Raw genomic sequence first — 24680 nt, 5'->3', positions numbered from 1 at the left:
TTCTCACGGCCCACCAGTGGGCCATTGCCCACCGGTTGGCGACTGCTGCCTTTTAGGTCATCCAATCCAACCCCCCCGCCCAAACGGGAGACCCTACACCATTTCTGACAAATGGCAGTCCAATCTCTTCCTGAAGGTCTCAAGTGCTTAAATTTATCTACTTTGCACATGCAAATTGAAAGCATTTATTGTGGTGCATTCTGGGAAATGTGGATGATTTTGTTTTTTTAGACAGGGAACAGAAAAAGAAGCAAACTTCAATTTTGTTCTTTTTCTCCTGTTGGATTAAGAGAAACTATTTACCATTTTTCTCCCATATCTTGAAAACATTGTGCTCCACAAGGTCATTTTTAAGCTGCATAATTATAATACAAATTGGTTTTCAGCTACTGATCAGCACAAAGGCGTGCACCTAAGAAAATAATGCTAGCAGGTATGTTTCTTTTAGACACATTTCTATAACAGCTCAATTAGTAACAATTATAAGACTTATTAGCATTGCCTAAAGCAAAGGTGGTTGGTGAGAAGCATGATAAAAAATTTTTAGACTGTAGAATTATTTCCCCAAATCTAAGGTCAGTCCCCTTTCTCCAGCCTCCCAAAGTAAATCCCATGTGGAGGACTATGGGCAGATAGAGCCAGATGATTTTCTCAAGCAACTCTGTCTTTTTTCAGTCTGTTTCTTTCCTTCAAGATTTTTACAGCCCTCCAGGAACTTCTTCAATGATCTCATGCAGGGGGAGAAGACCACAGCATCTCTGACCCTCAAGGTCATGACCACTGAACCAAACTCTTCTTCCTATTTTTTTCCAAGATAGAAAGGAGCGCCATCAGAGGTCGTATTCAGCAGGTTCTGACCAGTTCTGGAGAACCGATAGCAGGAATTTTGAATAGTTCAGAGAACTGGCAAATACCACCTCTGACTGGCCCTGTCCCCATCTATTTTCTGTCTCCCGAGTCCCAGCTGGTCAGCGGGTCTTCTTTTATTGCCCTGCATAGGAGAACCGAGCTGGAAAGCAGGTTAGTGGGGTGGGGAGGGAATGGGATTTTGCGGTAACCTATCCCCAGGAATGGAGATTTTACAGTATCCTTCCCCTGTCATGCCCATCAAGCCACGCCCACAGAACCAGTAGTTAAAAAAAATTGAATTCCACCACTGAGCAGCACCATAATAAGATACTTCCTCATAAATGATCTGAAGAGATATTATACTCAGTGACATTACATGTTGCAGAAAGAGTAAATAGGACCAAAAAGAGCACAATCCATCCACCGAGGTACCAGTTAAGGTTATCTATCAGAATGGGTGAGGACTGGAGATAGGATGGTAGTTTTCAGGACAAGAGAATTTCTATTTAAAATGAATATATTATTCATTAAAGGAACTTTTAAGAGATTTTTAAAATCCCATCTTTGTAACTTCTATAAGTAACTCAAAATGGCAAACATACCTAATATTCCTTCCTCCTCCTATTTTTCCCATAACAACAATCCTGTGAAATTAATTGGACTGAAAGAGAATGAGTGACTGGCCCAAAGTCGCCCACCGGCTTTCATGCTATGGTAGTACAAGAAGTCATAGTCTCCTGGTTTCTAGCCTTGTGATTGGCTTTCTGTTGACATCAATTGACCGAGTTCGGCCACACCTGACAGAAATGTTCCTCCTTCTAAACAGGCACAGATCACTTCCAAGTTCCAGATACTTATACACCCAACCGTCCACGAGATGGAAGGCACGTATGATGAAGCACATGCTAGAGATTCGTAAAAGTCATGAATTGCACTGCACTTCAGAAGCCAGGATTCATAACATGATGAACTGAAGTTTCCTTTTTTAAAAAAATTCCTAAATATACCTCAGTAATCTAATTCTCCAAAGTACTGATTCTAGCAATTGTGACTGAGTTTTATTTCTTTGGCAAGTACAGAACAAAATGAAAAACTTTGTCAGTCCCCATCCACATTATTTCTCAAATTCAGCAACAGACAATGTTTTAGAAGACATTCTGATGATTTGAGTTTTTACTTTATAGAATTCTCCTATGTTTGTATTCTACAAAAACATTTATAGCAAAACCACAATGAAACAGACAGTGTTAGTTGAAAAATTTACTGTTGCTTGCATTTTCATATTCATAAAAGAAAAGCAATCCCCAAAATAACGAAGTTTACCGGCAACATTTAGTATATATATTAGATAGACATCAGTAAGATTTCCAGTAAACATAAAATTTCTCTCCAAATGGTCAGATGCTTTATTTAGATTATAAAAAAACTCCAAAAGATAACAGTGAAAGTTCTAATTATTGAATTCAAATCATGTTTGTGAAAAAGAAACATTACCAGAAGTCAAATATTCAAGCCTGCAGAAAAAGTTGTGTTTATTTAAATGATTGCAATATGTTTGATTTTATGTTTTGTTTCAGGAAACTGATCAAACTAATTTAAAGTGATGTTTAATTATAATTTTAAGTTTAAAAAATAATAAAATAGAAATTTCCATTCCTCAAAGATCTCTTTTCATGGATAAGGATGTCACTCACTAGAACAACTATCTCTGTTACATCTTTGTCACAAAACTTTACAAAATGGTTATTACAAAATAGCCTTTGAAGCAGCATCAAAGACCAAAAATATTCTGGACTCAGTCTGAAATAATGTCCTTAATTCTTGTATATTGTCTCCCTGAACTTGAAAAGGAAGAAAGAAGTCTCATTTCATCGGCCTGACCCTTATCCTTCATAGCACCATCACACAATTCTGCTATGTGGCATCACCCAGCACCGCAGATCACAATGTTTTTCAGCAGACTACAGTAAAGGGCAATCCTCTTATACTAGATCCATACCCAATTACATACATTTATTCCATTTTTCTATGTATTTTTCCTATATAGTAAAGAAAACCTGAATTTTAGAAGAATGTGAAACAATTAGACAAAGAAAGTACTATGAACATTTATCTTACTTCACATTCCAGATTTCAATGTTAATTAATAAAACAATCACTGGAAAAAGAAGCACATCAGTGTAGGAAAAAGTCTTTATTAAAGGTGTTGTTCCCCTAAAATATTTCATACTGTTTTAAAATCTGTTTAATTAAAAATTGTATGTCGGCAGAGTTGATATAAAACATCAAAATGAAGGAAATATATAATTTGAAATAAAAATATCTCTACATTTTTTCTTTATAGTACATTTAAAGGTGAATCTGTAACCTTGGGTATTAGGGGAGTCTGTTAAAAAAATCAAAAGCTACTTCTAAGGATTGTCAATGATAGATGCCAAGATGACAATTAACAGTTTCTGGTCAATGCATTAGGTCCTCTGTGGACCATTTTAGTGATAAAGTAGATTTCTAGCAGGTTTTTAATAGATGTCCTGGTTGCAAGGTTTTTAGAATTATATGTACCAATACGCTAGCTGATAATCTGTGCAGTTGCTGCAGCATAAATGCGATAAGTATATGATTAGATAATCCAGTCAGCAATCCTGCCAATACATAGAACTCATTACAGCAGGATTTTCCAGATAAAATGCAAAGGAAATCTCTCATAGAATTCATTATAGGTTGTAATGACTTACAGTCACAGTTAGGAACGGAATCCATTGCAACGAATGGAATCTCATCAAGAGCAACCTTACTTGAACGTATCATTGAGCCACAGCAATCTTGTCACTCCTCCTTGCTGAGAATTGCAGATTGTTAAGCAAGTGTCCACATCAATACTCTTCTTTTCACATTTTCCAAAGTCTCAACGTCTTTTTTGTAATGTGGTAACCAAAACAGGATGCAGTATTCCAGGTGTGGCCTTACTAAGGCTTTTTTTAATCTAATTTTTTATCTTATCTAAAGTAACTGGGTTGTGGCTGTAAAATTACTCTGTCATATTTAATTCCTTCCTTCCATTCTCCAAGGAACATGAACTAATTATCATTGCTTTGTATTATAGAAGTTTGAAACAATACTAAGAAACCTCCCCTTAAGTTTCATTAGCATATGTGCTGTCAGATCAAAATATAAATATAGAAACCAAAACTCAGACAAAGCTAATTTCTCCTTCCAAAAGAGTTGGAAAGTTTCCTGTGTTTTTAATGTTTTATTGCAAACAATAACTATGATGAGTAAAATGGGCTATATAGAATACAGCAATTCTACTGTAACAGCCATTTCTAGATTTTGGCAGATTTTTTAAAAATTATCTTTTCCCGCATCTTCTGGGTATTGAAGTTAGACTGTTTGGTCTGTAGTTTCCTGGATCTGTTTTTTTCCCTTTTTTGAAGATGGAAATCACATCGGCTCTTTTCCAGTCCTCTGGTAGTTCCCCTGCACTCTAGGATTTTTGAAAGATGTGGTACAGTGGTTCTGAGATGACCTCTGCCAGCTCCTTTAAAACTCTGGGATGTAATCCATCAGGTCCCGGTGATTTGTATTCATCAAGATCAGACAGGTGTTCTCTTACTATTTTTTGCTTATTTTAAATTTTATTTCTTGTCTGTCAGCAATTTTTGACTGCCAGCTATTCGATTCTCACCCGCTCAAGGTTGACTCTGCCTTCCATCCTTCTGAAGATGGTAAAATGAGGACCCAGCTTGTTGGGCAATATACTGATTCAATAAACCGCTGAAAAGTAAAGGTTCCCCTTGCACATACGTGCTAGTTGTTTCCAGCTGTAGGGGGGCGGTGCTCATCTCCTTTACAAAGCCGAAGAGCCAGCACTGTCCGAAGACGTCTCTGTGGTCACGTGGCTCTGTGGTCATGACTAAACGCCGAAGGTGCACAGAAAGTGGTCCCTATTGTTGCATTTGCATTTTTACATGCTTTCGAACTGCTAGGTTGGCAGAAGCTGGGACAAGTAATGGGAACTCACTCCATTATGCGGTGCTAGGGATTCGAACTGCTGAACAGCCGACCTATCTGATCAACAAGCTCAGCGTCTTAGCCACTGAGCCACCGTGTCCTTATAAACAGTTTATAGAGGGCTATAAAGCACTGTGAAGTGGTACGTAAGTCAGTGCTATTTCTATTGCATTTCTCTCACTGCCTGCATACATAGCTTTTAAAAACAGTAAATGTAAGAAATTGTATGGAGATATTATAAACAATGTTATAAACAATGTCTAACAATTTCAGTCATGGTAGATGTGGCTGCTGAGACTAGTCTTAGTTAGTTGCATGTGGCTATATAATATACAGTAGTAAACACCATAAATAATTGTTGAAAAAAACCCATGGTGTTGATTTGCCATTTATACATTATTTTATCTGTACATACACTCTGGTTTTTTTATGCTGTGAGCTATCCAAGAAGCAACTGGAATTCTAATTGAATGAATTAATGAGTGAGTGAGTGAATGACTACGATGACCAGATAAAATGAAATAATAGGAATATGCATTAATCAAGAAATGGACAATATGAAGAAGCAGTAATCAAGAAGTAGGAATAGCAATATCACTTAGACTTATATACCACTTCACAGTGCTCTACATCCTTCTCTAATGGTTTACAGAGTCATAATATTGGCCCCAACAATCTAGCTCCTCATTTTACTAACCTTGGAAGGATGGAAGGCTGAGTCAACCTTGAGCTGGTCAGAATCGAACTGCTGGCAGCTGACAGAATTAGCCTGCAATACTGCATTCTAACCAGTGCTCCACCAACAGCTTTTATTGCAGTATTGTGACTCAATTAAAACCACTATATTTAAATACAATAAGCAACGAATGGACGCAGTACTAGCAAAAACAGTACCAGCAAAATTATTTAATATATTTGTGATCTAATTTCTAAGACACACTGAAGCTATTAACTGAATTCTCCTGTGCTTGGTAAAGTGTTTGTACCATAAATAAGAGGCCAATGTATTTAAGTTTATTAAGAACTAATCTTTTAGTGAAGTATTTAATCAAGTAGCTTTCATTCAAAATAAATATCTTAACCAAAATATCTACAACGTTGTTTCTGCTTGGTATAATTTGAATAATATATAATGACTGGAATTAAAATTAATAAAATAAATACTCGAAACATACTCCAATTGAATTCAACTGATCATGTTTATGCAATGCAAGTAGTCCTCAATTTATGGCCAAACTAGGATCAGAATTTCCATACTAAGAAAAACAGTTATTAAGTGAGCCTGATTTTATGCTCTTTTTTGTTATGATTATTAAGCTAATCACTGTTAAGTGAATCATCGGTCAAGCAAACATGGCTTTCCCCATTTACTTTGCTTGTAGAAAGCCAACTGAGAAGGTTGAAATGCGGACTCCAGAATCCGGCAACTATCGTAAATACAACAAATTAATTGCAAAGTGTCCAAATTTTGATCATGTGACTCTGCTACTGTGAGATATTACAACAATTATAAGTATGAAGACCAGCTGCAAGTCACTTTTTCCAGTTCAATTGTAACTTTCTACAGTCGCGAAACAAATGGTTCGCGGACGACAACCGACACAGCATTTCAGTAATATGATTGCAATGGCAATTTGGTTTAAGGTAATGCAGAGTACTATATAGAAATAGCAACATGTAAATGAGACTGCATAAAACAATATAACTATGTAAAATTAGTTTGAAAATAGGAATATGCATATTTGATGACTTACCTAAAATTACAGGATATTTTTACATTTTTTTCTACATTAAAAATACATTTTTCTATTATTTGTTCTTGTAAGGCCCTACTTTAAATTTACCTGAGTACATATTTTTTTTAAACACAGAAATGTTCAGCACTGATAGGCACCACCAAAAAGTGATAGAAACTCATGAGCGGCATCACCGAACAACATTGTCACCATTGTGCTGGACAATACACGTCCGAACTGAGACTGCGCAGTCACCTTCAGGTCCACCGATGAATTGCACAACAGTAGCTTCTGGGAACCCCAAAACATTTAGCCTTCAGTTGTTAAAAGTGTATGTAAACTACATAGTATATGATATGTTCAGAAATTGATACTTACTTGCATATATCATCTTCTGGGTCCTCAAGCCCAAATCTTTCATCAAAAGTAAGTTGTATCAACATATTCTCTTCAACTGCAACTAATCGCCACACAAGTATTATGTTGCGAGGATAAGTATAAGGAAACTTAGGGCTGTGAATACTTCCATTAGTGGATACAGTAATAACCTTCTCATGGTGTGGTTCTTGCACTCCTATAAAAGAAATATAAACATACAAAAGAATAATCAATCAACTGCACAATCAAGTTATAAGATTTTCTTTGAAATCTTCTAATCTAGCATTTGAATTTATTTCTTTAAATGATAGATTACCATGCCATACTATACATTCTCTCAAAAGAATTGTTGGAATTATCTTAAGAAAGATGCCCAAATATTTTTTTTGGCCAAACCTTTACATACATTCTCTCAACATTTTTGTTTTTTTCTTCCTCCTTTTGTTCTTCTTTTAAATGTAGGTGACTTATTATGCAGTGGTTTGTCATGTCTAAAAAAAATATTTGGGCATCTTTCTTAAGATAATTCCAACAATTAAATCCTTCAATGCTTTGTTTTTCTAAAAAAAATAACAACCCATGATTTGATAAACAGAATCATAGTGCAATTGTTATTAGTAGGCAGTCAATTACTAAAGTGAAAATGATGCTTATAAAGTTCAATTTTTCTATGATAGTACACTGACATCCACAATTACACACATATACAGGGGATCACTGCTTAGTGACTGCCTCATAGTGACTAACTGCAATTACAAAATGAAAAAGTAACTTTGCAAAAAATTCTCTCATATATAACCTTCACATGTCTGTAAAGCAAAGGAAAGCTGAAGAAATATCAAAAGCAGAGTAGCTGTTTCAGTTAGCACCACTTTGCTTAACCACTGAATTGCAGGTCCAAATTATAGTCCCTAAATGAAGACTACCTGCACTGTAGTTTTTAGGTGGATTAGAAGTTATTTGCTTATACAACAAGTCCTCTATAATGTGTATCCATCTTTTAAAAAAAAAAAGATTTAGTAAAACTTGACCCAATCTTAAGAGTAACACGTGCTTATAATTTATAAGGACATAATCCTTTATTCTAACTACTGTGTTCCTTTTCATCTCAACAATAATAGAGATTAAAATTAAATCCTTAAATAACACTAATGAGATAGAAGTGTCCTTTCACTGAATAACGCCCTTTTCTTTCACTTATATCATACACTGGACAAGCTGTGGCCCCTTTGGGTCATTGTTTCAATGATATTTCCTTAGCTAAACAAAGAAACAAAAGGACCCACAGATGGGCAAATCCGCAGTGGCATGAGAAGTGACTTCTGAATTCCTAACAGCTTCACCATTCAATTTTCTTGTGGGAAGCTGGCAGGGAGCACTGAAACCTTCCCACCCTGTTATCCTATCGTTACTTCTCTCCCTCCCTCTCTCGGATTCCTACAAGCTTTCCCAGTTACTTTGCTTGTAAGAAGCTTCCAGGGGAGCTTCTGTTAGTCCAAAGCCTGCAGGCAAGCAAGCGGCTCTGCTGGGTAGGAAAGAGAGCGAGGGGACACGCCTAGGGGTATGGGAAGGGCATGACAGGTGCCCTGCAGGTCGGGAAGGGTACGTGGTGTGGGTGGAAAGGGTGCATGATGGTATCCAAGAGGTGCTGCATGAGTTGGGTAAGGGGCAAAGGGGCAACATGAGTCAAGGATGCATGGCGATCACAAAAATAAAAGAGATGCCAGGCGGGCTGGGCAGGGCATGTGGAGAAGGTGTGGGTTGGAAAGAGTGCGCGTGGGTATATGGGAGTGCATGAGAGGTACTAGCCAGGTGGGAAACAGTGTATGGGAGGAAGCATAAATCCATAAAGGCAGGGGTGGGATTCTACCAGTTCGGACCAGTTCTATAGAACCAGATGTTACGATTCTGTGCAGTTCGGAGAACCGGCAAATCGCGCCACGGACTGGCCCCTCCCCCCCTCCTGTTGGATTTCTGCTTTCTAGCTAATCTAAATCGCTGTTCTTCTGCTTTGCCTTCGCCCAGGAGGCTTCCCCGAGGCCCAGTCAGGGGTGGTATTCAGGGGATTGTGGGGGTGGGGGATATGTGGCCTGAGAGCAGAGCCGAACCTTCCTTAGGATTGAAGCTTCTATTTTTCAGTGCAGACTCAGGCAGAAGATTGCAGAAAGGTAGATCTCTGAGTGAATCTATGATTCCGTAAGCAACTCAATCTGCCTTGCCTTATTTTGGATAAAAGTTGCTCATACATACATACATACATACATACAAAAATACACACACACATACACATACATACATACACACACACACACACATATATATACATACATACATACATACATACATACATATATATATAAACACACACCCATAACGTGAATAAATGGGATGAGACCTCCCGCCTACCAGACAACTGGAAACTAGCCCTTATTAACAAACGAGTCCCAGCCACGAAAACCAACACCGGACCCAAAACAACACATGATGCCACCACCAATCTCCCTCACCAGACTCAAACCCAAACCCAAACCCACCCCATAGACGAAAGGCAACCACTGTCCAGAAACCAGACCATGGCTGCATCACCAGCTGCCACACACCCCGACCCCCAAACCAGGCAAACTGACACACGCCATGAACACATAGCCAGGCCTCAAACTTGGACCAAACCAAAACCCAGAATGTCACATCACAGCCACCTGCTCAGGATAACACATCATGGAACTCAGGAGGTTACACCACAAAACCTCAGGATGTCACAACACAGGCAACGACTCAGGAGATTACAGCACAAGACCCAGGATGTCAAAACAATAGAACTCCGAAGGTCATCACACAGCCCATTACCCAGGTCGTTACTACACAGGAGGCGGATAGACACACAGCCAATATCTCAGCCACACATATTCTTACAAAAAAGCCAGCCAATATGCAAACATCAACTCCATCAACCAATCAAGAACTGACAACACAGCCAATCTCCCCATCAGTACATAAAGGGAGACGCAGCTCTGATCACACTTTGTTTGCACAAGCACGAAGCCAAAAGCACCAACCTGAAGATGGCGAGTGGGACCTCGTCGAAACGTTGCCAAGATATTCTCAATCTTACATGAGAAAAGACACGAACACACCAAGACCTGCATACCTGTACCCGTGAAAATCTACAAAAACAAACATATATATATATATATATATATATATATATATATATATATATATATATATATATATATATATATTTGAGGTTTTCAGCGGGTATTTGTATGTGGATCTTTGGTTATTCGGTTTTCTCTTGCATAAAATTGGAAGTATCTTGGCAACGCTGGTGAGCTGTGATCTGCTGTTTGGCTTCGCGTTCGTGGTTGTGCCACATCATGAACTGACGCCCACCATGAAGATGTGGCACGACCACGAACGCAAAGCCAAACAGCAGGATCACAGCTCACCAGCTCAAATCCCCCAGCAACTAAGACTAACCTGAGCACAACCAAGACCCCAAATGAACAGAACACACCCCCAGCCAATCAGAACACAGCCAACCCCCCAACCAATCAGAACACAGCCAAACCCCCAACCAATGAGAACACATCCCCACCCAATCAGAACACAGCCAAGCCCCCACCCAATCAAGTCACACCCCCACTAGCAGTTAAAAGAAGCAGCTGCAAGCTCACATTACTCCAAGAAGCACAAAGCCGAAGACACAAGCCTTAAGTTGATGAATGAGACTTCATCGAAACATCGCCTAGAAACTTCCAATTTTACGTGGGAGAAGACCCGAATAACCAAAGATCCACATACAAATACCCGCGAAAACTTCAGAAAACACACACACACACACACACACACACTATTTACACAAATATTTACAATATTTATGTATAAGCCACACCCACCCAGTCACATATCCACCAAGCCACACCCATAGAGCTGGTTAAGGAATTTGAATCCCACCCCTGCATAAAAGTGTATGTAAGATATGCCGCAATAGCCAGGGAAGGCACATGGGAGATTGCAAAAGTTGATAATGGTGCGTATGGGTATGCAAGAGGTGGTGCTGGGAAGGCGCAAGTAAGGCAGAGTATGCATGGACCAGAAATGATGTGTAGGGGTTCCTTCTTCCCTGTTCCTCTTTGTTCCTCTCTCTTCTCCTTCACATTCCCCTTCCTTCCCAGTAGGCAGGCAGTGGCTGTTGCTGCAGAGCACAAAGGATTACAAGAATGGCTGGAAAATTGTCACAGAATGTTGATAATGAGGATATGTGATTGCTGCATCAGCCCAGTGACTGAGGAAACCACAAATTTCATTCCATTTGAGTCATGGGTCCCAGATTTTGAATATATTTTGTAAGCCTTGATTTGAGGTACCCTGATTCAACAACTGTTACCCTATGATATCTTGTTTTGCCCAGTTAGAAGTTATAGAAACAAGACTTTTAGTAATATATGTATAATCTGAACTGATCTAGAGTTGAGCAAGGCAGGCATTTTTTTATTATCTCATTCTCCAAATGTATGTAATTTCTCTGTGCTAAAATAAGTTAGTGTAAATTTTAAGACTGTAAAATTATCTGCAGATTTAGGACCTGTAATTTATGAATGAAGAAACCTAGCTGATCTCAACTAAACGCTAAAGCAGGGATCAGACATCTTTACTATTTGAATAGAAGATTATAAAAAAAACATCCCAGGACTGTGGGGCAGATTTGGAGGTCAGAAAGAAAAAAAATCCAGAAGATGGCAATAACAACCTATGTTATAGCCAAGAAAACTACACAGATGTATACATGGAGGAGTTGAGCTTGATTCAAAGGAATTTTGACTTTCTTCTTAATGGAAAACTCCTCCAAGGACTGTAGTGGGTATAACAGGCCAAAAAAGAAAAAGCAATCATTTGTTTGAACTTTAATTTTTAAACTAATTCGATTAGGACTACTGCTGACTTTTTGTACTCAATATATTGATTTCTGCACTGCATGAAGACTCTCCAATAATTTAATTTGTATTTTAACATCTGATGGCTGTTTTTAACACTGCAATGTAAGAAAGTATTCTGGAATTGCACAGACCTTCTATCTAGTATTAGTTGAGCAACATTCCAAATGTTAGGACAGAGGATCATTATAAACGAATATCTAACTAAAATAAAAAATAAACTTTTCCATTAGCATTATTCATTATTTATAGTGGTTTACATGCTTGCTGCCTTCTTTAATTCAGAGCTACATGCAACAATAAATATTAAAACTAACAAAATAAAACACGAGCAGTAAACTATTTTCTTCCTGGGTGGGTTTGTTCCAGTTTTATTACATTGACTACTGAAAAAAAAGTTTGAACTGCTTTCTGGAAAAAACCAAACCAAACCAGAAAAGTTACAAAAGCACTGAAAAAAGTGGCCCTAAATCAAGGACTACCCGCACTTAACAACCTGAGTATTTGATATTAGCGAATGCATTGGGTAAATCAGGGAGGGATGAATGTAATTGGCAAATGTACTCTATTACATTTGTAAGTCAAGGACTACCTGTATGTTTGCGTACATAGCTGATCAAGCGCTAAATAAAACAACGGAGAACCAATCTAAATAATACATGAAGTATATGAATATATTTTACACGTCAAGATTTTAAAGAGTAGAGATTGTGATATCGACTGAAGGAGGACCTTGTCAATTTGGGACATTTGTTATGTATATAATAGTAACAAAACAAGTTTTCCTCAGTAGGAGGTATTTATTCTCTATTAAAAAACAACAGGCCTCTTGAACAGAATTTCTAACAATAGTATATATATGCGCATGTGTGAAAGAGCGGGGCAATAATAAACCACAAAAATACATGGGGATAAGGTAAAGGTAAAATTTGCCTTGTCTTGTGTCTGAATCTAGGAAATGGTGCTCATCTCTCTTTCTTATCTGAGTCACTGTCTGAAGACATTCCTGTGGTCATGTGAATTCCTGGTGGAGTGTGGCTGTGGGCTATTGCTATTTCCAGAGGTTGGAAAATTCTGGCTGTCATTTCCGACACCCCTTTTGTGTATGGTGGAGTTAGTTTTTGCATGCTCGTTGGCCGTGTGGTGCATTGTGGTTTGGGTGCTTTGTGTCAGAATACAAAGGATAGCTATTGTGGAGAAAGACATCAAGCAGTCATTCCTCTTCTGCTTTTCTTAGTGCTGTAGTGCTGGAGAATGTCCTGGCTCTTCTGAAGAAGGTCTGGATATAGCTTCCTTCGTGTGTGATGGGGTTGCTTGCAAAGCTGAGGATCTGGTCCATGCGAGTGGGTTTGTGGTAGACACGGGTTTCCAGTTCTCTGTTGTCTAGTCTCCCTTATGTCGATGTTGAGGGAGTCTTTCGTTTCTTCATTTGTGAATTTGATCCGAGGAAATATGTTATTGAGTAGGTGATGTTTCTTCAATTCATGATTGTTTGATGGTGATGAAGGTGTCATCGACATAGCATCTCCAAAATTTTGGTTGGATGGTGAGTAGAGCTATGGATTCGCGTTGTTGCATGGCTGCATATGTTATTAGGCTAATATGGGTGATGCCATTGGGGTACTTGCTTATAGATTTTCCTGTTGAATTTGAGGTATGTGTTGAGGCATTGATCCAGAAGCTTCATGATGGTTTCTGTGTTGGCATCATCTTTGTGAGTATGATGTTTAGCAAGTAGGCGGTATATGGTTTGTTTAGCCAAGTCGATGTTAATTGAGGTGAAGAGTGCAGTGACATGATTTTGTGTGCTTAATGAGTTGGATAATCTGTTCCGGACAGTTTATCGAGTGGATTGAGTCATTGACCAGGTGTCTTGAGTTTCCTCTGCAGGGTTTTGCTATTTTGTATATCAGTGTTCTAGGAAGAGATACAATTGGGCACGAGGGGATCCCGTTCTTGTGTATTTTCGGGAGTCTGCATAGTGTGGCAGAGTCTTGTGGTTGCATGTGCTTTCTCTCTAGCGGTATTAGCTGTTTTTCTTTTTCCATTTTCCTTAGGGTACCTTTATTTTGTTCTGTTTTGTCAGATCATTATGGATTATTTCGTAGGTTTTGGTGTTTTTTAATTGTTTTTTTGGGGGGGCTTGGCTGATGTAGTCAGTTTTGTCCATTACTACAATCAGTCTACTGGTAGGATGACGATGCTTTCATCTTATTTCAGTTTCTTTGGTGTTCTCTTCTCCTTTAGGCTGTTTTGTTGTGTCTGTTGCGTTGGATTCTGGGGATGATTCTTTGCCTGATCTCTTCTTGTGTTTCTTGGTCCAGGTAGTTCGTTTTTAAAATGGATTTGAGATTGGCTAGGAATTCGATGGGGTCAATATAAATTGAGGCTGTGTCACAAAACCCATCCCAAGACCCTCACTTGTGACCTACATCTGACCCATCCCAAGACCCTTGTTTGATGCAACCCACACCTGATCCATCCCAAGACCCTGACCTGACCCTCATCTGACATTACTATTGTAAGACCTACTAACCATACAAAGCCCTTATAAGCAGAAGTAAAATACAAATGCCTTGTAGGTGCATGTGTTACTACAGACAGACATTGACACTGATATTCCCTAAACTCTGCTGAAGTTGTTACCTAGTCTGGTAACAAAACATTTGGAAACCAACCCACAAACTTGGAGAAGGAACCTCGACCCTCATCCTCCACCCAAAGTACAGATATTTGCCACTATTACAAATAGTTAAAATTTTGTTCTGTGTAAGTTGAAAGGGTTGAAGTTGTATACTGGGGTTTCTGCTACTGATAAAGAATTTCTAATGAGCTATGTGCCAATAAGCATGGCAGCCTAGAAAGGCAGATGCATTAGAATGTTCCTTATATATATGGTAAATGCTTTAAAACTGCGTTGTTTCCTTTCTTTATCCTTATAACTCATCCTGTTTTTTTTAATGTTGCAGTGAAATCCTGGCAGCTATTTGATTGATAATTTGTTAATATTTATGTCCTCTAATACATCTATCACCTACCCTATTTTAATTTGATTTATTAATGCAATATCTGGGGGCATTTTGATTATTCTGTTAAGCTTATGAATAAATCATTTATTAAACTGAATTTTTAATATCTTTAAATTTACATTTGTCTTCAAATCACAAAGCTCCATTTGAGCCTTAAATTTAATCAATTTTGGTTGATTCACACACCCTTTTATCAATGCACGCATAATTTCTCTATTTCTCTGCCTGATCATCTGTAGACAGCATTCTACTTAATACCAATGATCAGAACGTAACATATAAGTACATGGGCTGTCAACCCTCTTGTGTGTCACAACTATGAATGCAGAACATCACTGATGAACATTTATATAATTGAAGCAAATAAGGGAAATACATGTGAAATGTCATCCATAACATCAACTGCAAAATGTACCACATTTCAACTTTATGAGGAGAATCAGGATGAGATAACAAGAACGAATCAGTCTGTAGTAACACATGCATCTACAAGACATTTGTATTTTACTTCTGTTTACATAATCCATGGTGGCATAGCATGAAAGAATTCTGAGCATTTTAAAACATTTAAGAACAGATCTTAAACAATTATTAAGCTGTATACATACTTGAACAAATATGCACACACAGAAAAAACATCACAATAATGGAAAGAAAAAAGAATTTAAAAACACATAGCATCTGTTTAAAACAAGAGGCTTCAAGGAGGGATGGTATAATACAGTATATGTCACGTTAAGGAAAGTACATCAAAGCACAGCTGCCAGAAAGAAATACGAAGGAGTTTTGTTACATATACTCTTTCTGTCGCATACATTGGAGCATAGGAACAAAGCAGTAAAAAGTATGACATACATGTATATGCACACAATATACAAAATTCTAACCTAAATTGGAGTAATATGGGGAGAAAGGCTTGGAAGAAAAAAACACAGGCGGTGCTTGACTTACTACAACAGTTTCATTTAGTTACCATTCAAATTTGCAGCACTTTAAAAAGTGATTTATGACTGTTTTTCAGTTATGACCTTTGCAGCATCCCCATGATCACGTGATCAAAATTCAAATGCTTGGCAACTGGTTCGTATTTATGACCATTGTTATGTCCCAAGGTCACGTGATCATCTTTTTGCGACCTCCTGACAAGCAAAGTGAATGGAGAAACCAGTTTCACTTAATAACCGGGTTACTGATTTACCAGCTGCAGCGATTCACTTAACAACTGTGGCAAGAAATGTTGTAAAATGGGGCAAAATTCAGTTAACGAATGTCTCACTTGACAACAGAAATTTTGGACTCCATTGTGATCATAGGTCACGGATTACTTGTAGCAACATCTGGGAGTTTATTGCAGACTACCTAGACAGAGGTTGGTTGACTATACTTTCCCAGGCATATCATAGGCCAATATAGATATGTAACACAGGTGGTATTCAGCAGGTTCTGACCAGTCCTGGAGAACCAGTAGTAGAAATTTTGACTAGTTGGGAGAACTGGCAAATACCACCTTCTGACTGGAGATTTTTCAGTATCCTTCCCCAGCTACGCCCACAGGACCGGTAGTAAAAAAAATTTGAATTCCACCACTGATACGTAATTGCCAAAAGTCAGAAGTCCAACAATCATCATGTAAGAACTTTTACCTGGAAAGTAGTTCTGATAAATTACAAATCTGTTACTTTTCTTTTAGTTGAGCAAGGATGCTGCAGGCACAGTATACCTCGATTACTGCTAAGCATTTCCCAAAGTCATTCATTATATCGTAATTAATAAATAGTAAAATATGAACTACATAATACTACAGTTAGATGTTTATAACTAGTTAAATTACGGCATTCAGGAAGTCCTTAATATAATTTATGAATAAATTCACATTACTAGAAAATTAAAGGGTTTTGTTAAACAGGCTTAAACAGCGGGCCGAAATCAACGGGATAAAAATTAACTGGAATATAAACTACTATGCCTGGGAAGAAAAAAATTAAAGCTATAGGACGGAGAATATATGGTAATACATGTGAAAGGGATCTGTATATTTTAACAGATCACAAGTTGAACACGACACAACGATGCAAAACTGCGAAAATGACAAACACGGGTAATCCCCGGGTTACAAGCGTTCCCTTAACGATCGTTCAAATTTATGTAACGAGTTCCCCCTAGTGTTTACGAACAAGTCCTGAAACTACAAATGTTGCCGCGCTATGGACATTTTTCACCTTTATGAACGACCACGGATGGGTTCTGCAACATTTCCCCTGCCTATTCATCCCCCTCCACACACACACACGCCCGGTATTCCTAGGCCTTACGCCTGTGGATACTGTACTCGCCTTACAAAGATCTAGAGATCCTTCACTTTTTTGGCCTGTTTTGGCCCTTCAGGCCTCCGGGGGTACGTAGAGAATGGAGATCTAAAGTATTGCAAGATCATATGAGATCAGTAGTGTGAGATCTCACATTGTTGATCTCTCATGGTCTCACGGTACTTTAGGCCTCTGTTTTCTACAAACAGAGGTCTGGACAAGATCTGCAGCAAAAGGCTCTGCCAATGGAGGGAAGGCCTGAAACGCTGGAGCTTTTCCTCCGTTTGTAAAGCCTTTTTCCATCTTTGCAAAAAGCCTTTGCAGCCCAAAAGGGAGCTCCACAGCTCCATTTTTGGTGTGCGAAAGGCCTCGTCCGGCACTTTGCAAAACGGAATTTCGGAGCTCTACTCTCCCAAAAACAATTTGGTTTGAGGAAAAAATTGTCCTGCAACCTACAACGCCTACACTGCAAAAACATATGGACTACTCTACTCGACCAGGGTAAAGCAATAGATGCAATTTACATAGACTTCTGCAAAGTCTTTGATTCAGTAGTACATGACAAACTACTGTTAAAACTAAACTCTTATGGCATTTTCGGATCCCTTCATAAGTGGATTACTGCATTCCTGTCAAACAGGCAACAAATAATAAAAATAGAGAGCGCTATATCAAGCCCTGCTCCAGTCAACAGCATTTTAGGACCCACCCTCTTTATACTCTATATAAATGACCTTTGCGATAACCTTATAAGCAACTGTGTCTTCTTTGCAGATGATGTAAAACTATTCAACACCACCGACAATGTTACTGTTCTTTAAAGTGGCCTTGACTATGTGTCTGGATGGTCAAACATTTGGCAACTCCAAATCTCGACTAACAAATGCTCTGTCCTACACATTGGTAAAAAAAAATCAGTTCACCAAATACAAGCTAGGTGGATATGATCTCGTTGATGACCCTCACTCATCACCTAATCTAGATCCCTGACTGGAAGGGAACCCCACCAGATGGAAAGAAATGGGTGGGGCTGGATGCTCTTCACAGCTCACAGAGAACGGGCATATCAGGTAAGTACCAACGCCCTTTCTCCCATGAGTTGTTCAGAGCATCCAGAAGTGGGACATACCAAAGCTTGGACTGTCCTTGGGTAGAGACTCCGTCTGGATCGAAATCCACTCCTAAACTCGATGGACCCTCTGCAGGACTCTTCTGCCGAATGAAGTGTCCGCTGAGGCGTAGACATCAATTTTACAATTTCTGACAAAGGGCGATGGTGAAGCCCAAGTTGCTGCTCTACAGATTTCATCTATGGAAGCCCGAGTGGCCCATGCTGCTGATGTTGCCGCACTCCTTGTCGAGTGGGCTGTAATGCTCTTAGGAACTGAGATGGACTGGCATTCGTATCTTTTAGCTATGGTGGCTCTCAACCATCTACCAATGGTCGTCGACACCCCATGTCCTAAAGTGGATGGGTTGAAGGATAGGAATAGAGCCTCAGATTTTTGAAATGCCACCGTGCCGTCTAGATAGATGCTTAACGCCCTTCGAATGTCAAGTCGATGCCATTGATGCTCCAGTCTATGAGATGGTTTCAGACAAAAATTTGGAAGCACCAACTCCTGCGCTCTGTGGAAGACTGAATTTACTTTAGGGATAAATGATGGACCCAATCTAAGAACCACTCTGTCCGCATGAAACACGCACAGGTCCTTTCTCATCGACAATGCTGCCAACTCAGAAATCCTCCTTGCTAATGTGATCGCAATTAAGAAGACCACCTTCTATGTCAGGAATTTGAGACTAGAGGTTCTTATAGGCTCGAACGGGCCAGTTGTAAGTGCAGTTAACACCTTGTTGAGCTTGGTCCGGAATGAGGCCTTTGTCTTCCGACATTCCTTGTTCTAGTGGGTCAGCCTCTGACAACCCCAAGTCCATCTGATTGATCGACCCCACCTCCATGGGAACATCCTGGTCATCTAATTCCACCTCCTCCTGAAGACCCTGGGCTGGTATGTCAGGGATATTGGGGAATACCTGAGTTTGATGATGTCCCATATGCGCAAAGGATCGAGCAGACAGAGATCCCACTTCTGAAGTAGCCAAAAAGTGTCTGGTCCGGATGGATTGCTGAACTCCAGCCGCAATGCCCTTTTGTATGGCCATCTCCATCCATTGCCTCATTTCGATGGGAATAGTCTCAGGTAATCCCTCCTCCTGTCTTAAACCGGCGGCTGTAGGGGTGAAGGTTGCCTCTGGGATTCGCTGGGCAGTGCTCATTGGAGGAGATATGCCTATGGGAGGCTGTCCAGAAATAGCCTGTCTGGGCTGGGTGGATAAGTCCAAGGGCCCCAACAATGTACCTGGGCCCTGATCCAATTGTTGTGTCATAGCTATCTTGTCCGCCTCCCTGGCCTGTTTCTGCCACTTCCTTTCTAAGGCTTGGTGCCGTTTATGGGCATCCTTATCCGCCGCCTTAGAGGCCTTTTGGGGGCCCACTGACTTTTCTCGGGACTTATTTGTCTTGGAGCAGAAGACGTTGTCACCTTCCATTGTGGAGGACTGAATCTCGTGTCTCTAACTTTAATTTTTTAAAAATAATAATAGTAATAGTAATAACTCTTGATTTAATGGCACAACATATAGTAGCTTTAAGTATTTCGGATAACTTAAAATGTCATATTTGGTTTAAAACCTCAGCATAAGATCACTTTTATTAACTGCATAAGATCAGCTACTTAAACTTCATAATATCCAGAGCTGTTGAAGTATAATCTCTATTTTATCTTGTGTAGGAAGATATGCCCTATGAATCTATACACATCTACACTTCACTTGAGTGTGAGATATAGTACAAGATAAGGATTACTGTGTTATGGAAGTTTGGATAAAAAAGTCCTTAGTTTGGAGTCTCATATGACACTTTCTGAATTTACTGAATTCCTATAAAATAAAATTTATTTTCATTGATGATTTCTACATTTTTTCATTTGAATCAATAGAATTTCGATTCTTATTCTTCTTATAATTTCTCTTGAACATTTATTTCTATTACTTTTTAACTTTTGATTACTCAAAATGACTCTGATGTGGGATCTTTGGGAGACACAGATACCAATAAAACCAAATGCTAATACTTCACTGGCAAAAATCACAAACTAAATATCCAGACCTTACAATTCCAAGTGTTTTAAATTATAGACTGACCTGAACAAAACAGAATTCATGGAAGAAAAAGCCCAGTCTTACAGTTCTTATTAAAACAATAAATAATTAAGAAAATAATAGTTTTAGCCTTCAAAGCCACCTCCCCATCAATACCTGAATGTTTAGGCTAGCTCTGAAAGTTTGATGATATAACTTACTGGAATCCCCCTCATCTGCTGTTTTTTTTATTCCATTTACACTACAGCTGGTGCTCTGGATGCATTCCAGATGTTATATAAAGCACAGCTGCAAAAAAAACCCGAGACCAATATCTGTTCTAAATTTCAAGTGTACTTGTCAGCAAGAGAGCAATTTAATTCTATATATGGTAAATTTAAATCAAACTAAAAATTTGGTCACATTAAAAATGACACACAAGTTCTGTTTAAATGTCCTATTAGTACACTAATATGCACATGCACTTTAATCACATTTCTGGGTCAGCTAAATTTGCTTTATGAAGGAAGAAATGCAACCATTTGGTTTAAATTTGTAACTGTAACATTCAGAATTATTAAATGACAATTACTATGGCTATAGCTTGAATTTTCCATGTTGAGAATATAGGATAGAATTCAATAGATGGAATTCAGGTACTGTTGGTACTATTTGTTGATAGTTACAAAAAAAATTTTCTTTTAACAACCTTTTGCATCAGGGTGGAGTCGGGACGAGTGAATGGAGCTGAGCATTTACTGGCCAGATGCCCTTCTGGATGCCTACATGGGGTTCACAGTAAATATCTTCTCTTAGAATCAAACTCACAGTCTCCTGAATATGAGGTGACAATTCAACCTCTAGGCCACCATGCTGGTTCTTGTTGGCAGTTACAATGCCTCTTGGATATCTGGTGGTGCATGTGAAGATCATATAGCTTGTACAGATAAAAAAAAATTATACTTAATTAAAGTAAAATTTAAAAATTCAGATTGAATAAAATGAGGATAAAGAAGCCTGTTAGAATACTATTGGTTAAAAATCTCTGTAGAGTATACCAAAAAAACCCCGTATGAATTAATTTTATGGAGAGTAACAGAGAGAAATGCAATCTACACATCATACACAGAGCCGATGTCCACAAATAGGGATATTCCATTTCCCAAAGACATATCCAGCTGAATTCCTCACTGTCTATAAAGTCACACATTTTTAATACAGGACAGGATGAATTGCAATGTTTTTTCAGGACTGGATTTTTTGTTTAAAAAAATACGTTAAGCGTATTGAAAACTTTACACTGCCATTTTATGTATTATGTATTGATCCTTACTGGCTCGAGGTTGACTCCATCCTTCCAATATCTTCTTATTCGTTTTACCTTTTCCTAGGTAAACTGCTTAAGAGAGTGCTGTAAAGTTCTGTGAAGCGATATATAAGTCTAAGTCAGAGGTGGTATTCAGCAGGTTCTGACCAGTTCTGGAGAACCAGTAGCAGAAATTTTGAGTAGTTTGGAGAACCAGAAAATACCATCTGTGACTGGCCCCGCCCCCATCTATTCTCTGCCTCCCAAGTCCCAGCTGATTGGCCAGGTCTTCTTTGGTTGCCCTGCACAGGAGAACGGAGCTGAAAAGCAGGTTAGTGGGGTGGGGAGGGAATGGGGATTTTGCAGCAACCTTCCCCTGCTATGTCCACCAAGCCACACCATGCCTACCAAGCCACGCCCATAGAACCAGTAGTAAAAATTTTTGAATCCTACATTGGTAAGTGCTATTTCTATTAACTGGAAACCATCTGAACTGCCAAATTTTAGTAGTAGAATCATGAAGATTCCAAAAATATTTGACCTCGTGTTTTTTAAAATTGCAATTTTCTGTATTCCTTTTAGTATTCTATCAAACAAATTCACAACTTCCATGTATAGAAATGTTAAATGCTAAAATTAAAAATACATTTCTGAAATACTTCATGTTCAATTTGGTATGACTGAGGTTACTGGCTCTCATTATATTATTATTTTTATAAACTTTTATCTTCAGAGATTTTTCCAAGGCTTCCACTGCTGGATTTAATAACTTAATAGTGCATTTTAGAAACTATTGCAATTTTTAAAGTCATTCTTGGTTTAGCCACTGCATCTTAAATATTAAACATGGAGACTCAGATAAGAGAATAACATGAATGAAAATACTCTTTTTTTAGCATTAATGAAATGGAATCACTTTTCAAAGTTTAATTTTAATTACAAATATATATTTAGCTCAACATTTTTAGTGGTTCACAAATATATTGCTATATTAAAAAATTATACGATCCTCTGCCTTTATTCCAAACTGTATGGTTATTTTATATGTGTGGATGTGCTTGTATCCCAACTCCTGCTACTGAAAATTGGGGAAAAGATACAAGACAAATTAAAAATAAAACATGGAACACTGATTTGAATCAATTTTTTTCCCATGCTAGGTTTTTATAGAAATTCACAAAAGTTTAATCCTTTCAAAGAGGCAAATTAATTAAAGCCACAAACATTAAAATTGCTTAAACCAGAATATTTTACTTATTAAAAAGAAGCCCTAGATCAAACATTTTAAAACGTAATTTTCACAAATTTTTGAGCATATTGCTGGTCTTTGAGGGAGTTGGGTGAGATTATCTCTAAGAAGCTTGTACCTAGCAGAGAAACAAAATGTATCAAGAGAAGCCAGACAGTTCTGAGGGTAGAAAATGAAGATTGAATGTGATTGCATTGTTAAGCACTCATCTTTGGGAGCAAAACCTAAATGCTGAATGGCAATGTGCTTATTCCTCTGCTTTCATAGAATCTGCATTTGAATTCAGGAACTCGGTTCAAGGTCAATCATTTTTTTCTTGGGAAAATTAAGAGGGAAGACATTCCTGAAAACTCCTATGACATATTTGCATAAAGCTTTTTTGCAGATAAAAGTGTTTACCTTCATTTACGGCTGCACTCCACCTGGTCAGGGTCGAGTGTAGCTAAACTAAAGGAGATACTTTCAGATGCTAAATGCTTATCTAGCTAAATCACTTAAAATAATCTAAGGAATTTCCATGGGTTCATATAGAACAGTTCTATGGATTAGCTAATAAAAGCTATTTTTTTCTCCTTTAAATCTTTCCCTTTCACGGGAGCCTGTTGAATTATCTTCAAGCAAGGCCCAGAAACAGTTTACAAGAAGGCTCTGAAATCTAGAATCTATTTTTAAGTTTTAAAAAAGATCAATATTGATCAACTTTGTTGCTGAAATCATATTTTCTGCAACTGAGTTTGTATCGGTTTACCTTGAGTTTGTATCGGTTTACCTTGAGTTTGTATCGGTTTACCTTGAGTTTGTATCGGTTGTTTGCCTGTGTATTGTTGTGATTGAAACTGAAGAAGTCGTTGACAGGCAAAGAGGTTATAGCAGACAATTTTGTGAACTATGCTTAGATCGGACCGCAAGTGGCGCAGTTCTAAATTGTCCAGGCCCAAAATTTTGAGCCTGGAGGCATAGGGAATTCTATTGTGAATGGAGGAGTGGAGTACTTTTCTTGAAAAAACACCTCTGAACCCTCTCAATTGTGTGTTTTTTTTAAGAAGTCCTTCCATTATTTTCAGTTATGTCAACGGAAATATGAAGTACTAGTTAAAAATGTTATATGATAAAACTTTTTAAAGTGAGAATTAAATACTGTTAGAAAAAAGCAGTGAAGGATTTTTCAGGATTAAGTCACCAAAATATCACAATTTTCCAATCTTGCAAGAGATGGAATTATTTTACTTCCTTTCCCAGTAATGTTGTAAGAACACGCTTGAAAACTCAAAAATTGCTGACAAATACCATATTTTTCGGACTGTAAGATGCATCGGACTATAAGAGGCACTTCGTTTTAGAGGAGGAAAACAAGAGAAAAATAGTTATTTGCCTTTGTGCATCCCATTTTTGCCCTCCCGGGTATCCAGATGCACTCTTGCAGGCCAAAAATGTGTCTGGTTTGGGGCTCCGGAGTCCTCCCCTATGTCCAGGGTGCTACTGGACGCAGTGGAAGCCAAAAATGGGATCCATGGAGGCTTTGGGAGGCCTAAAATGGGTGCGTGTTTGGCCTGCAGAGCCTTCTGAACATCGGGAAGGGCAAAAACAGGATGTGCAGAGGCTTTGGGGGCCAAAATTGGTCCCGTATTTATTCTACAAGACACACCAACTTTCCACCCATTTTGGGGGGGACGGAAGCGTTTCTTAAAATCTGAAAAATACAGTAGATTCCCCGAAAAAATACACAATGGGGCTT

At 38.4% G+C, this 24680-nt stretch overlaps 1 protein-coding gene across 1 annotated transcript in view; it reads right to left on the bottom strand.

Moving 5' to 3' along the window:
* Positions 1 to 24680, bottom strand: part of PDGFC (platelet derived growth factor C) — a 111925-nt gene that overhangs the window by 41968 nt on the left and 45277 nt on the right. Inside the window, exon 2 of the mRNA XM_026699984.2 lies at positions 6975 to 7170. Within this exon, the coding sequence (XP_026555769.1) occupies positions 6975 to 7170 (196 nt within the window). The remainder of the gene's footprint in view (positions 1 to 6974; positions 7171 to 24680) is intronic.

The sequence above is a fragment of the Pseudonaja textilis genome, chromosome 6 (assembly GCF_049901715.1).
Source record: "Pseudonaja textilis isolate UNSWEBS1 chromosome 6, rPseTex1.2, whole genome shotgun sequence".
Lineage (NCBI taxonomy): Eukaryota > Metazoa > Chordata > Lepidosauria > Squamata > Elapidae > Pseudonaja > Pseudonaja textilis.
Note: the sequence above shows the minus strand (reverse complement) of the source record. Positions and strands in the feature narration are given on the sequence as shown.